Raw genomic sequence first — 12,765 nt, 5'->3', positions numbered from 1 at the left:
AAGCCGACTATGAGCTCAGCTTCTCTGTTGTGTTTGTGTGAGCGCCCCTCCCTCCCCGTCTCACACACACACACGAGGCTGCATTTTACACAGATGTCAACACTGTATATGTGCAAGAAAATCAACAGTAATGGAGAGAATAATTAATCAAACACCTGTTGAAGAAACAGAGCACAACAACAAAGTTGCAGGAATGTGACATCTTCACTCTCCCTCTTAAAATGCACGGTCTTGTTCATTCCGCTAAAACCACCATGGTGCTCGTTCTGCTGATTGTAGTGAACTTCTGTGAACGGGAAGAAAACAAACGCTAACTTTATGTAGTTAAGGGCAACGTCAAATTAGCTCTGTGTATGAAAATGGGTTGAGTTCTTGTGGACTTGGAGGCTGAGACCAGCAGCTCCTCTGCAGCAGAGCAGGTGTGTGTCCAGCAGAGAGGACAGGTTGGAGCCACAGACGGCAGCCAGTTTAACATAAAAGCATGTAGCCTCGTTAAATTAAACATTTAAATTACTGACTGTGATAATATGCGCTTCTAAACTGTGACGTTGTGGTTGCGAGGTTGTGAAATCATTACATCCCAACACTGGGTCGCACTCCTAAAAAGGTTAAACTCCACTGTATTACAGTATGCTGTGTAGCAGGCTACAGAAACCCAGCCAGTTACGTGTTATTCAGTAGGAATGGTGGCAGTGCTGTGTTTGTGATCACAGAAAGTTTTCAGGTAATTTGCGCAGCCTCCTGTTACATAGGATATTCTATTTAATCACTATCAGGAAGTAAATCTCATGAAATTAAAAACTGTCTCTACAGTCATTGCACTTATATGGTAATTGTAGTTTTTTTATAGTAGAAACTGCATCATTAGGTACTTGGTATCGGGGAGTACTCAAACCTAAGTACTCGTACTTAGTCTGAAAAAAAGTGGTACTGGTGCATCCCTATTTAAAATCATACCGACCTTGACCTTTGACCTACAAATTGTAGTCAGTTCATCCATGGGCATTTGTGCCAGTTGTAATGACATTCCATTCCTGGCATATCGTGCTCACAAAAATGGGCCGGACAAATGGCCAACCCAAAAACATAATACCCCCGGCAGTGGTTATCGTTAGCACGGAGGCATAAAATGTAACAAATCACCACATACTAATTATTTAACAGTTTCTCAAAAGGCTTCAGGCTGCTAGTGTATCACATTAATATCTACCTGGCAACATGTGAACAGGCGTCAACGAGGACAGACTCAAAGTCTTTGGTGAACTCTGGCCCTTTCTTCTTGCTGTTCTGGATGACATCATTGGCCAGATACAGGAACGTCAGCTTCCTGCTGCTTTTGGCTGGAGGACACATTAAAAATAAATATAAATCATTATATTTCATGATTTAACAATAACAATTAATTCTTGCACTGCAATCTTAATCTGTGATGGCCAAAACATTCAAATTATATTTTTATTATATATTTCTGTATATGCCTGTGTGCTCTACTTCAGTAATTCAATTAACTGAGACTGAATGGCATTTCAGAATGATTATCAGGGTAATTCAGTCTATATTCAGTGTCCTCTCTGCCTCATCTTCAATGGATTATACCCTGTGTCGCTGTCACAACAAAATAGTGAACCTACAACTAAAAAGAAATGTTTGATGTTAAGCAACTAACATAAAAACCTGACATTTATTGCTAATATTAAAAAAAAAACAGCCTATTAAACTGAAGCACGTGGCAGAATGTCATTATGACAAAATGCTGGCTAGATATGGTTATTTATCTGGAGGAATAATAAAAATACACTAGTAATGAAACCATGATTTATGATGAACAAGGTAATTTTCATCAGCTATAATCTTGTCTGTCACAAATAAAGCACTATATGTCCCAAAACATTGAAAACAATGTCCTCCAAAGTCTTCAAATTTTGCAAAGCCATCTTTTCTTCCTGTCTACAAATGTCAAACCTGCATGCAGAAATCTAGGTGTAGTATTTGACAATGACCTTTCATTAGAAAAGCAACCTCTGGTGGACACTATATGTAACATCTCATATTTTGAATATTTTTTCTATGTTGGATATGTAAGCACTGGGCAGGTTTGCATATAAGGACCCTATTCAAAAAAAACTGCCTGTCTTTACATATTGGTCTTTACTTTTTTTTTTAAATGCCCCCTCTTTACCAGTTTCTGTTACAAACCAATGAGTGGACTGTTACTCTGTTATGAAATGACACAACTACACCTTCACTTAACCCTTAGGCTTTGTAGTTTACCGTTACCAGGACCTTGTTTTGTTGCACAGTGTATTTTGTATGCTTGGCTGCAAGCAGTAGGTATTATTGACTCACCTTTCTTTAGCTCTCTGTGCCACACTTTCACGATGAGGCCCGAGTGTTTGCGGTGGTGGATGATCCAGAGAGACAGTGTCTGGACGCTCTGCTGCGAGCTGCTCAGCTCCGACAGCTTCTTCTCCAGGGCCGACTCAGAAAAGGACGACATGCCGGTGTTTGTGTGTGTTTTTCCCCTGTGAGCCGACTGACCCGACCCGCTCCACAGCGACTGACCTCCGAACTACTTTGGAGAAACTCGCACTGTCATCAAAACTGAAGTTGTGTCCAGATGAGCAGTATCAAACTGCCTCCTGCTGCCAGCTCCTCCTGAAGTTATGTTTCTAACGTGATACTAGCTTTTTATCCAGTTGAACTGTTGACCCGATTTGTTGAACAAACCTCCAGGGTGTGAGGTCGAGTATCAGCAGTTGTTTCTTCTCGCCGCTGTCCGTTGTGTTTGTTTACAGCTACGGCTAATGTTAGCCAGCCGTGCTAAGCAGCCATCTGCAGACCAGGGTAGGCCTGAGCTTGGCGCGCTTTAACCCGAGTTTAAACAAACTGAGCGTCTAAAATATAGCGTAGAATACGTCTGCCGTGCAAACAGATGAAACAAAGCTGCTAAAACGTACCGGTGAAACTCAAAAGTTTCTGTTTGCTTGCCTAACTATTCAGGAAGATTATTTCTAAAAAATGGAAGTTTGCACTTTCACCTCAGACATGTGCGTCGCGTAATAGTGACGCAAACAGAGCCGGCCACCACCTCCCGCTTTATTCATTGATAGATCCAATGGTGTTATCCAGAGATGAAAATAAAATATCAGTATGGCTCATTGTCACCCTATGTCCTACAAATAATGTCATGCCAAGGAGCTGGATAACATGTTATTATGATTATAGTTGGATGGAAAAAACATTATCTTAAAAAGGAATTTAGCTTTTTTGGACACAATAGAGAAGAGTTATAGCATTTCTAAAAAGTCAGGACATCACTGTATTCTAGGAACATTATGAAGAAGGCACTTTAATCTCATTATGAACCCTTGATTCAGTTTTTTAAAAAGTAAGGCTGATAGAGAACTAAAAAAAAAACCTCCTAAAAATCTATTTGAGTTACATAAAACTTTTATTTATCCTATAAATGTAACATGGACAGGAGTTATCATTAATGTTAATATTTACACCTGGAATTTTCCTGTTATAAAAAGTCTAAATATGTTCTGTCATTAGGTAAACTGTCATTTGTCAAAGAATACTATTTTAATAAAATATAGGCCTATATATAACAATAAAACAGCAATTACTGAATCCAGTCTTATGTATTAATGGGTCTGTTGTTTATTGAACTCGTCTGTGTGATGAAATTTTACATTTTGCTATTAAACCAACTGTTACATTTTAGTGGTTTACAGTCAGCTGCTTCAGACTTATTTGAATAGAATTGATCACAAACCCATGCCAAATATCGGTGAAATGGTAAAGCTTGAACAAATTATTTCTCCCAAATCCTTGTGTTTAAACAGACATGCAAATGTTTATGTTCATTTGCCTCTATAATATTGTGGCTGAAAAAATGCACAATAGTCCTTTCAAAACAGTGGGTTTGGTTCCTGCACACAGGTGAGCATCAGGCAAATTGCATGTTAGTACAGCCCGTGTATTTAACTAAATGAGCCTCAAATATCAACCAAAAGGCAAATTAAGCCACACCTCCACAAGTCCTTTTCACGATAGACATTTTAACTAGGCAGAAAAACATGTGTAACATTAAGTCATGAAGACAGACCTTTTCCACAGCAAACATTTTAATTTCACAACAAATCGCGGCTGAAACTTGCACATTTTTCCATAGACTGAACAGAGTTGGACAAAAAAAATCTCACACCCATACAACAGAAAAAAAACTTTGGTCAATATTAATGTCCTGTATCTACTGGTTTGTCTTCTCTGTTCTAGTGTGTGTATACATATAAATGTAAAATAATTGACTCCAAGTATGAGACTTGGAACAAACTGTAGTAAGTGCTTTGGAAAGTCATAATCACCAAATAGATCGAAAATACAGTCCAGTATTCATCCACGAGTAGCCAAACAAATCCATTGTGAAATTTAACTAAAAGTGTGTTGTTAACCACATAAAACTTGAAACTGTTGTAACTGTTAATGTTCACGTGATGGCATTTGCTCACAAAATGTCTTGTTTGTTCTCAGAATCACAAGTTTCTGCAATGTTAACTTATTTTTTTAAGGTGGAATAATGTAGTTTAAAATTTTATTTTACCTGGTAAAAATCTTATTGACATAACAATATCTTTCACAAGAGACAACTTTTGTCAAATTCTTGTCTTGATGAAGGTTTGAAGACCAAAGCCTTGGTATTGTTTGATTAAATCACTGCCTTCCTCTCTCAAGAGTCCATCTCTTCATGTCTTATTACATTTAGGCAGTTCATTTTATTAGGAGGTTAACTCTACAGTCACACAAACAAATTAGACATGCAAATGCACTTCACTCAACTAACACTCCCTGGAAAGATGCAAAAGGGATCCTCTCATCCATCCCCACATCAATCCACACTTTGAAAAACAGCCCCTGGTCCGTTTTGCAAATCACACTGAGCTTCTACAGCAGCGTGTGCGAGGTGGAGGTGAAGTCTGGCGGATATGTCTGGTGCTGTGTTCTTTTTCTTAGGCTGGCTGTTGCAGCTAGCTGACGGGGAACTGGATTACACTTCTCAGGGACAGGGGATGCAACTGCAGGGCAACTTCTCTATTGCTGGACTGTTTCCTCTGCACAACACAGATGGACCACCTGCTACTTTGCCTGCTTTGGGCCCATGTGACAAGTGAGTTTTACAGTTTTACTAGGCAGGAAACCTCCAACTCCACCGATCAAATGTATCTCACTGGTGCTGTGGTTTTAACATTAACCCAAATACTGTAGCAAGAAGAAGTAAGTGAAGTCTTTGTATATACGTTTTCAAATCTTTACCTAAGTTGCTATTATAAACAAAGAATCCATTTGGACAAATGATAACACCAAATCATTGTATTGTTCTTGCCAATACTGAATACAGTGTAGGTTGGAGAAAGAATGTAAATCGGTAGAGCCCTATTAACAAAAGCTAAATGGAGTCAAATTCGGAGTTCAATCAATGAAACAAGACTGGAGGTTCAGGTCAGAGCTACTCAGCTTATGACTTATAAAAAACACTGAAGCATTTTGAGTTTGCTATTCACAAGAAGCACCAGCTCATATGAACCATGCCTTGTAAAATATATGTCTTGTGTATGTGTGTATGTATATATAAAACAATAAGCAGGTTGGGTGTTTATTATGTGTGCTCAGTGAAGGCACAAAATTATAATTGTTCATGAGTTTTTAGTTAAATCACATTTTGTTTATCTTGTTATTTAGATGAATATCAGATTATTCCAAAGAGTTCACATACATTTTCTTTCCACTGCATTGTTAATGTTATTATGGTATTGTTCGTTCAGTTTCCTTTTTACATGTTACGTCCTCTAGAAATCCACCCAATAAACATGGCTTTCACCTGATGCAAGCCATGAGATTTGCTGTAGAAGAAATCAATAACAGCACTGGACCACAGGCTCTTTTACCAGGAGTGAAGCTGGGCTACCAGATGTACGACATCTGCTCAGGACCAGCCAGTGTCTTGGCCACACTGGACCTGCTGATGCAGCACTACCAGAGCCCCTCCACACCTGGGACAGAGGGAGGCACAGATCCAGCCTATGACAACAGTCAAAGTGCAGTGGCTGTAATTGGGCCAGACAGCAGCAGTAAAGCATTCACCCCTGCTGCACTGCTCGGCGCTTATCTTATACCAGAGGTAAGTTATAAAAAGTCTTAATGATTGTCCTTGAATTTTGATATGGAAAGGCTTGCATACAACAAAAAAATCATCTTTCGCATCCTTTATCCTCCATTGTAGATCTCTTATGAAGCATCAAATCAAATGCTGAGCAACAAGTTCCTCTATCCATCCTTTTTCCGCACAATTCCCAACGACAAGAACCAGGTGGCAGCTATGATCCAGCTGTTAATTCATTTCAACTGGACATGGATTGCTCTCTTGGGCAGTGACAATGACTATGGCCTGCAGGGCATGCAGAGCCTGTCCCAGCAAGCACCAGACTACAATATCTGCATAGCCTACCAAGGAATCATCCCCACACTCAGAGATGACACAGTCCAAACTATGAGGAGCATGGTGGACAGCATACTGTTGACCAAAGTTACCACCATTGTAGTCTTCTCCAGCAAGTCAATACTCAGTGGCTTCTTCCCATTTATCATAGAGCAGAATGTGAGAAAGAAGGTGTGGATTGGGACAGAGGACTGGTCAGCGGCTACTCTTATTTCGAGCATTCCTAGGATCCACACCATTGGCACTGTGATCGGCATCTCCATCCAAAATGCAGTTATGCCTGGTTTTGAGGAGTTTGAGAAAAAGGTATTGGATGTGATGGAGCAGAGTGACACCCAGAAACTCTCTAACGGCTCCACAAGCCCAGGCAATGACTGTCTGCAGAGCTCAGACCTGTACAGCCTCACCAGGAAGAACTTCTTACTGGAGAAATATGACATCACCTCCTCTTTCAATGTTTATAAAGCGGTGTATGCTGTGGCTCATGCTCTGCACCAGACTCTAGGGTGTGATTCTGGAGAGTGCCAGAGGATGAGGGTTCATCCATGGGAGGTGAGCAGATGTAAACTTGTGTTTGAAAAACTATAATTTGTCAGGCACTGACATTTTCCTTTCTACTTCAGCTTCTCTCGAGGCTCAAGGAGGTACGGTTCTTGCTGGGAAACACCTCTGTTTACTTTGATGCGAATGGTGACCCACCCACTGGATATGACATCATTTCCTGGATTTGGAGGGGAACAGACTGGTCTCTTAGACTGGTGGGCTCCTTCAGCCCATATCCCATTACACTCACAGTTGATGATGATCAGATTGAGTGGTATGACACAGGAGACTCACGCCCAGTAAGACTCTTTGTATGTTATTTTTTTAAGTTTTTAGTTTTCTCCTTTCAAGATTTCATTTGGATCAAATATGGTACAGCTATTAGTGAGAAATCTAAAACTGGGTTTATGAATTGATGAAATTCTGAATGTAAACAAATTGTTTTGATTGCTGCAGAAAGCCCCGAACAAAGAAATAGTTCAAATTTACAACAGAAAATATTTATTCCAATATAATTTTTAATGAAACACCTATGCAATCATAAATTAATAATTTGTAGAACCTCTTATTTTAAAAGCAAGGTCTATTGATACACTGCAGCAAAACACTGAACTTTCAGTACTTTGCATCATTTAAGTGCAATGAATTCCAAAGGAATTTCATTGCAATAAATGAGAGTACACTTTTCATTTTGGACATCAATCTCAGTGAGATTACCTAAACAAATAAAGATGATTATAATTTTTCTGAACTCCCTGTTGAGGTGCCACTGTCCATCTGCTCTACACCTTGCTCGAAAGGCTACAAGAAGCTGCTGACCGGGCAGCACAAGTGCTGCTTCGACTGCCTGAAATGTCCGGCTGCCACCTTCCTCAACGAAAGTGGTAAAATACTGTAAATACGTTTATAAAAAACAAAGAACCTGAAAAATATTCAGACAAAAAATAAATAGGACCAGGGCAGATGAAAAGGTGTTTCCTAAATGTGATGTTTGCTGCATAGAGTAAGATTAAATGTCCTAAATAAATGAAAGTGCTAAATGAAATTGGAAAGATTAAGAATGTCAAAAACCCACCTGTTCTGTAATGGCAAAGATGGGAAACTGAATGAGCCAACATTTCTGAAATTGAATACATCGTACAAACCGGTTATACTGTATGTTTTGACCTTGATTGTTACTGTAGCATCATCAGTGGTGCAACAAAGACTATGTACCCTGTAGACATACTAAAATTACACTTAAATTATTAAAATTGAAGTGCAAGACAAAAAGCATCAATCAGTCAGGCAGTCCATGAGTCAGGACAGAAATCACACAAACACAAGAGAGACAACAGGGAAGAAGTGACAGCTCTTTTAAGTCTTGTAATCCTTCAGTATAGGTTTCCTACTGTAGTCTGCTTAAAACTTAGGAATTAACTAATATCCAATTTAAACAAAGCGAACAAAATGACCAAAACTCCACCACAGCAGTGTATAAAGGTATATTTTCCAGGTGTTGTGTCTGAAGTGGACCAGCAGGTGGTGCTCATACTATTGCCTAATGCAGGATCCAAACAGCTTGAAGTGAGCTTTTTGAAAGGGGTTGCTGTGCCTAAAATGCAGTTTACCACTCCTAGCAATGTATTTGCTATGGTTTTTTTTTCTTTTAGACAAAAGCATCTAATCTTGGGTTAACTCACTAATGTTAAATTTGAACAACTTCACACTGGACAAAACCCAGCTCAGCTTTTACATCCCACATTCTCTCTTCTACTCTGTTTCTCTTCCTCAGAACCCACTAAATGCCAGCAGTGTCTGCCGGAGCAGTGGGCTCCTCCGGGCAGTGATCGGTGTCTGAACAGGACTGTCGTGCTGCTTGCCTGGGATGACCACCTCTCCATCGTCCTACTGTTCTTTCTGGCCAGCTGTCTTCTCATGACCTCCAGCACTGCAGTAATCCTTCTGCTCAACCTGAATACACCTGTGGCCAAGTCTGCCGGAGGTCAAACCTGCCTCCTAATGCTGGCAGCCCTGACTGTTGCTGCCATGAGCTCTTTATGCCATTTTGGCCAGCCATCTCCTCTGGCCTGCATCCTCAGGAATCGCCTATTCATCTTCAGCTTCACTGTGTGCCTGGCCTGCATCACTGTGCGCGCCCTCCAGGTCGTCTGCATTTTTAAATTTGCGTCCAAGCTGCCGCTGGCATATGACAAGTGGGCCAAAAAACACAGGCCAGAGTTTACCATTTTCCTGGTGTCCATTACCATTTTGCTCATTTCTGTGATCCACATGTCCCTCAGCCCTGCCAGACCATCCCGGGATCTTGCTTTCTATGATGACAAAATCATCCTGGAGTGTAGTAACAACTTTTCACCTGGTACTGGCATAGAGCTAGTTTATGTCTCACTGCTCACTATACTCTGCTTCTCTTTCAGCTACATGGGAAAAGACCTTCCTGCCAACTACAATGAGGCCAAGTGCATCACCTTCAGCCTCATGGTGTTCATGATCTCCTGGATTAGCTTCTTCACTCTCTACCTCATCAGCAGAAACCAATTCACCATGGCTGCTAACGTAGTTGCCATACTCTTCAGCGTGCTGGCCTTTCTTGCAGGCTACTTCTTCCCCAAAATCTATATAATTGTTCTGAAGCCACAAATGAATACAACTGCCCATTTCCAAAACTGCATTCAAATGTATACCATGAGCAAACAATAAAGCCTAAAACAATTTTATTCAATGACAGGTAGATAAAGGGTAGCTACAAATAAAACAGGAAAAATAATGTGAGCACCATGGCCAGTTTTATGTTTTTCTGGGTTCACTTGTTTATTGTATGTGCACAAATAAAGCTGTATAAGATTGGTCTCAGTTGGGGAAATTCTCTTTTCACTGGATCTACATAGGAAGGTCAGAGGTCATACTCACATACAGATCAGTAATTCTGGCTTGGTGTCCCCCGCCTCTCGCCCGATGTCGGCTGGGATTGGCTCCAGCCCCGCTGCGACCCCGTTCGGGACTAAGCGATATAGATAATGGATGGATGGAAGGATATAATGCTGATATATAACAAAAAGAATAATAATAACAATACAATAATAGAATAAATCTGACATCTTTGTGCATAAATTCCTGGAATCCATTTTTACTTGTCTTGGAGCAATTCAGTGATGAACTTACCTACTTAGCTTCGGTCGACAAAACAAGAGACATGATCACCTTTTCAGGAATTCAACAACTGGCAGCTGGTCAAAGAAAAAGTTTCAGAAAAGCAGTATGGCATAAATATCTCATTACATATCAAATATATACACAGTTGGCTTGTCTTGTGTCTATGTGCCTGTGCAACCACACAAACACACACACAGTCACAGTCACAGTGCTGCTGTTGGCTGTTGTTTGACGGGAGAGATGAAAAGGCCTTTTGTGGCTGGGAGGTCAGCGCTATTGACCAGTAAATGTGTGAGTAGAGTCCGAGCTTAGCTTTCCCACAGTCTGTCGGCCCTCTCACAGCTTAATACCCTCAGTCAACAATCGAAGTGTGCCATGAGTGAACAAACAGGAGTTTTATTGTCAGCGCACCAACGACTAGAGCAAGGTGATACTGGGAAGATTACAGAGGTTTTATTATCTTTCCCACACTTCCTTTGATTGCTATTGCTGGGAGTAAAGTTGATGTTAGAGGTGGAGCAGAATTAAAAAAAACTGTACAGTAGATGCCATTAAACCTTCACTTTCAGCAGAGTGGAAGTGTTTATTTCAGTTCCCACATATTGAAAGTTTTAGGTTATCTACATTTTTCTAAACAGCATCATCTTATTAGAAAATGAACTTTTTGGTGTTTTTTAAATTTTTTGGAAGAGAAATTAAAGGAAAACATTTTAGTTAATACAATGGAAAGCCAAGGGAATGTCTTGGTTCCACAAATATGGATTATTTTACAGTTGCATGTAATGAATTTACACATTCAATAGCTTTTCCCTGGATGTCACCAATGCATAAAATCCCATCTTGAATCACTCCCTGGGTGCACATTAGGAGCTGCCTCTATTCCCATGTGTAACTGGAGTGTGAGATAAGCAGCAGCCTCTGATAAGAGAATGACAGTTCATCATTCTCAGTCTGATATGGTTTTATCTTTACTGGTCAGCATGTGATTGCGTCACCCCTGAGTTATTTATGTGTGTCCCATTGCTATAATGTTTTTGTTATGCTAATGGTTCATTATAAAATAAAGAAGCTCCACCACAGTAGCTGCTCATGTCACCTGCATTCACATGACTCCCTGCTTCACCAGCATCTCCTCCACTCACCACACTAGAAACTCGGAGAAAGACATATTCAGAGTTTCAGGATTTTAAGAGTCAGACTGAATTCATTGCTGAATCATGAGCCTACCTGGCTATCTGCTCTTGTGTCTTTTGTGGAGATAATATACATTAACTAGGGATCATCTTAGAGAATGAGTTCCACAAGCAGAAGAAAAAGTGCAAAGAAAAATAAACATTTCAGTTAAAAGACCATTATCAGCACAGCTCTCAGACATAAAGAGACTATCAGGCTGTTGGCAGAGACCAGTCAGGACAGGAAAAGCTGGTGATTCTGTCTAAATTTCTCTGGGTGTAGACAGAGGCATGGGTGGGCCGAGGAAAGTGTTTATCATAACTTACATTTAGATTTCAACTAAACATATTTGTACTTTTCTAAATTCCAACAGATTCTTTTCCTCCATTATTTAAAGCTTTCTTTAGCTTTTTGCTATAAACAGTACTGGTGTGTAAGGCCACTCAACACTTTGGTTGTGTTTTAATCTGTGTACATCTTTTATGTTTTTGTGGAATGAGCTGTGGATTAACAGAATTTAAGTAAACACTGACATGTTTCCTAACATTTAAATCAAAGGAGAGAAATGTATTTTACGTCTAAACATGAATTTTAACTTTACCATGTCTGTATGCACATACTACAAAAACATCCTTGTATCTGTAACCATCACAACTTCCTCTAAGATAAACACAAGCTCGGCACAATTTTAAACTGCTTCATGGTGAAAATGTGTCAAATAAATGCTGGTATGAAGATTTTCTTTATTTAAAAAGGAAATCAGTTTTCTAACAATAAAAATACTTATACATGGTCCCTGGAATAAAAATCTGGATTCCATTTTTTTTAATGATTGTATCTTTTTATTTAATTGTCATACAAATGTTATAAATCAGTTTTAAGAGCTTAAACATGATAGCAAAACAGCAACATCCTCTTACAAAATTTTAACATGTACAACCACTTGCGCACACACACATACACACACACATCATCATCATCATCATCCAGATTCATAAAGTACTGGCATATATAAAAGTATAAGAGAAATATTCTCAACATGTTCTCAGCTGTCAGTAAAACACAGTATGGGAGATATATACTGGTACATCAAACAGTCTAAAGATAAACTCCAGTGGAGTAAACAGCAATTTTAAGAAAACCATTATAACTCAAAATCAAATTCCAGCTTTAAACACAAAGGAAAAGCAAATGTCAGATGGGAATTGAAGTCAAAGCAGGGAAATTTTCAAATGAGTTTGAGCCTTCGCTTTTACTACTTGTCCATCAATATGATGAGCAGCTGGAAATAGATTTCCTACACAGTGAAGGAGAGCAGGTCCCCTCAGGTATCAGAGTGTCTGTGTGACAGAGTCTCTAGCAAAGCCTCCACACGGGGCCTCGGCTGCCGTGGCTCT

General features: G+C 39.7%; 2 protein-coding genes across 2 annotated transcripts in view; one reads left to right on the top strand and one right to left on the bottom strand.

Moving 5' to 3' along the window:
• The window catches only part of rprd1b (regulation of nuclear pre-mRNA domain containing 1B), a 16,151-nt gene extending 13,071 nt beyond the window's left edge, over positions 1-3,080 (bottom strand). Inside the window, exons 1-2 of the mRNA XM_020617531.1 lie at positions 2,347-3,080; positions 1,211-1,340 (exon numbers count right to left, since the gene is read on the bottom strand). Coding sequence (XP_020473187.1) covers positions 1,211-1,340; positions 2,347-2,497 — 281 coding nt within the window. The 5' untranslated portion in view covers positions 2,498-3,080. The remainder of the gene's footprint in view (positions 1-1,210; positions 1,341-2,346) is intronic.
• Positions 3,081-4,988: 1,908 nt separating this feature from the next.
• On the top strand, positions 4,989-9,742 carry tas1r1 (taste receptor, type 1, member 1). Its single transcript, XM_020620561.1, has 6 exons — positions 4,989-5,170; positions 5,854-6,181; positions 6,284-7,051; positions 7,123-7,341; positions 7,806-7,926; positions 8,817-9,742. The coding sequence occupies exons 1-6, from the start codon at positions 4,989-4,991 to the stop codon at positions 9,740-9,742; spliced, it is 2,544 nt and encodes an 847-aa protein (XP_020476217.1).
• Positions 9,743-12,765: the final 3,023 nt, after the last annotated feature.

The sequence above is a fragment of the Monopterus albus genome, unplaced genomic scaffold (assembly GCF_001952655.1).
Source record: "Monopterus albus unplaced genomic scaffold, M_albus_1.0 scaffold6.1, whole genome shotgun sequence".
Classification (NCBI taxonomy): Eukaryota; Metazoa; Chordata; class Actinopteri; order Synbranchiformes; family Synbranchidae; genus Monopterus; species Monopterus albus.
The sequence above is the reverse complement of the archived record's forward strand: the minus strand, read 5'-3'. Positions and strand labels throughout refer to the sequence as shown.

What these genes read in the sequence shown, in the direction of transcription:
- tas1r1 (XM_020620561.1), top strand. Translation starts at nt 4,989, where the DNA reads ATGTCTGGTGCTGTGTTCTTTTTCTTAGGCTGGCTGTTGCAGCTAGCT. An exon ending in GCGCTTATCTTATACCAGAG is followed by an intron (nt 6,182 to 6,283) that starts GTAAGTTATAAA and finishes CCTCCATTGTAG; the next exon opens with ATCTCTTATGAAGCATCAAA. An exon ending in ACACAGGAGACTCACGCCCA is followed by an intron (nt 7,342 to 7,805) that starts GTAAGACTCTTT and finishes CTCCCTGTTGAG; the next exon opens with GTGCCACTGTCCATCTGCTC.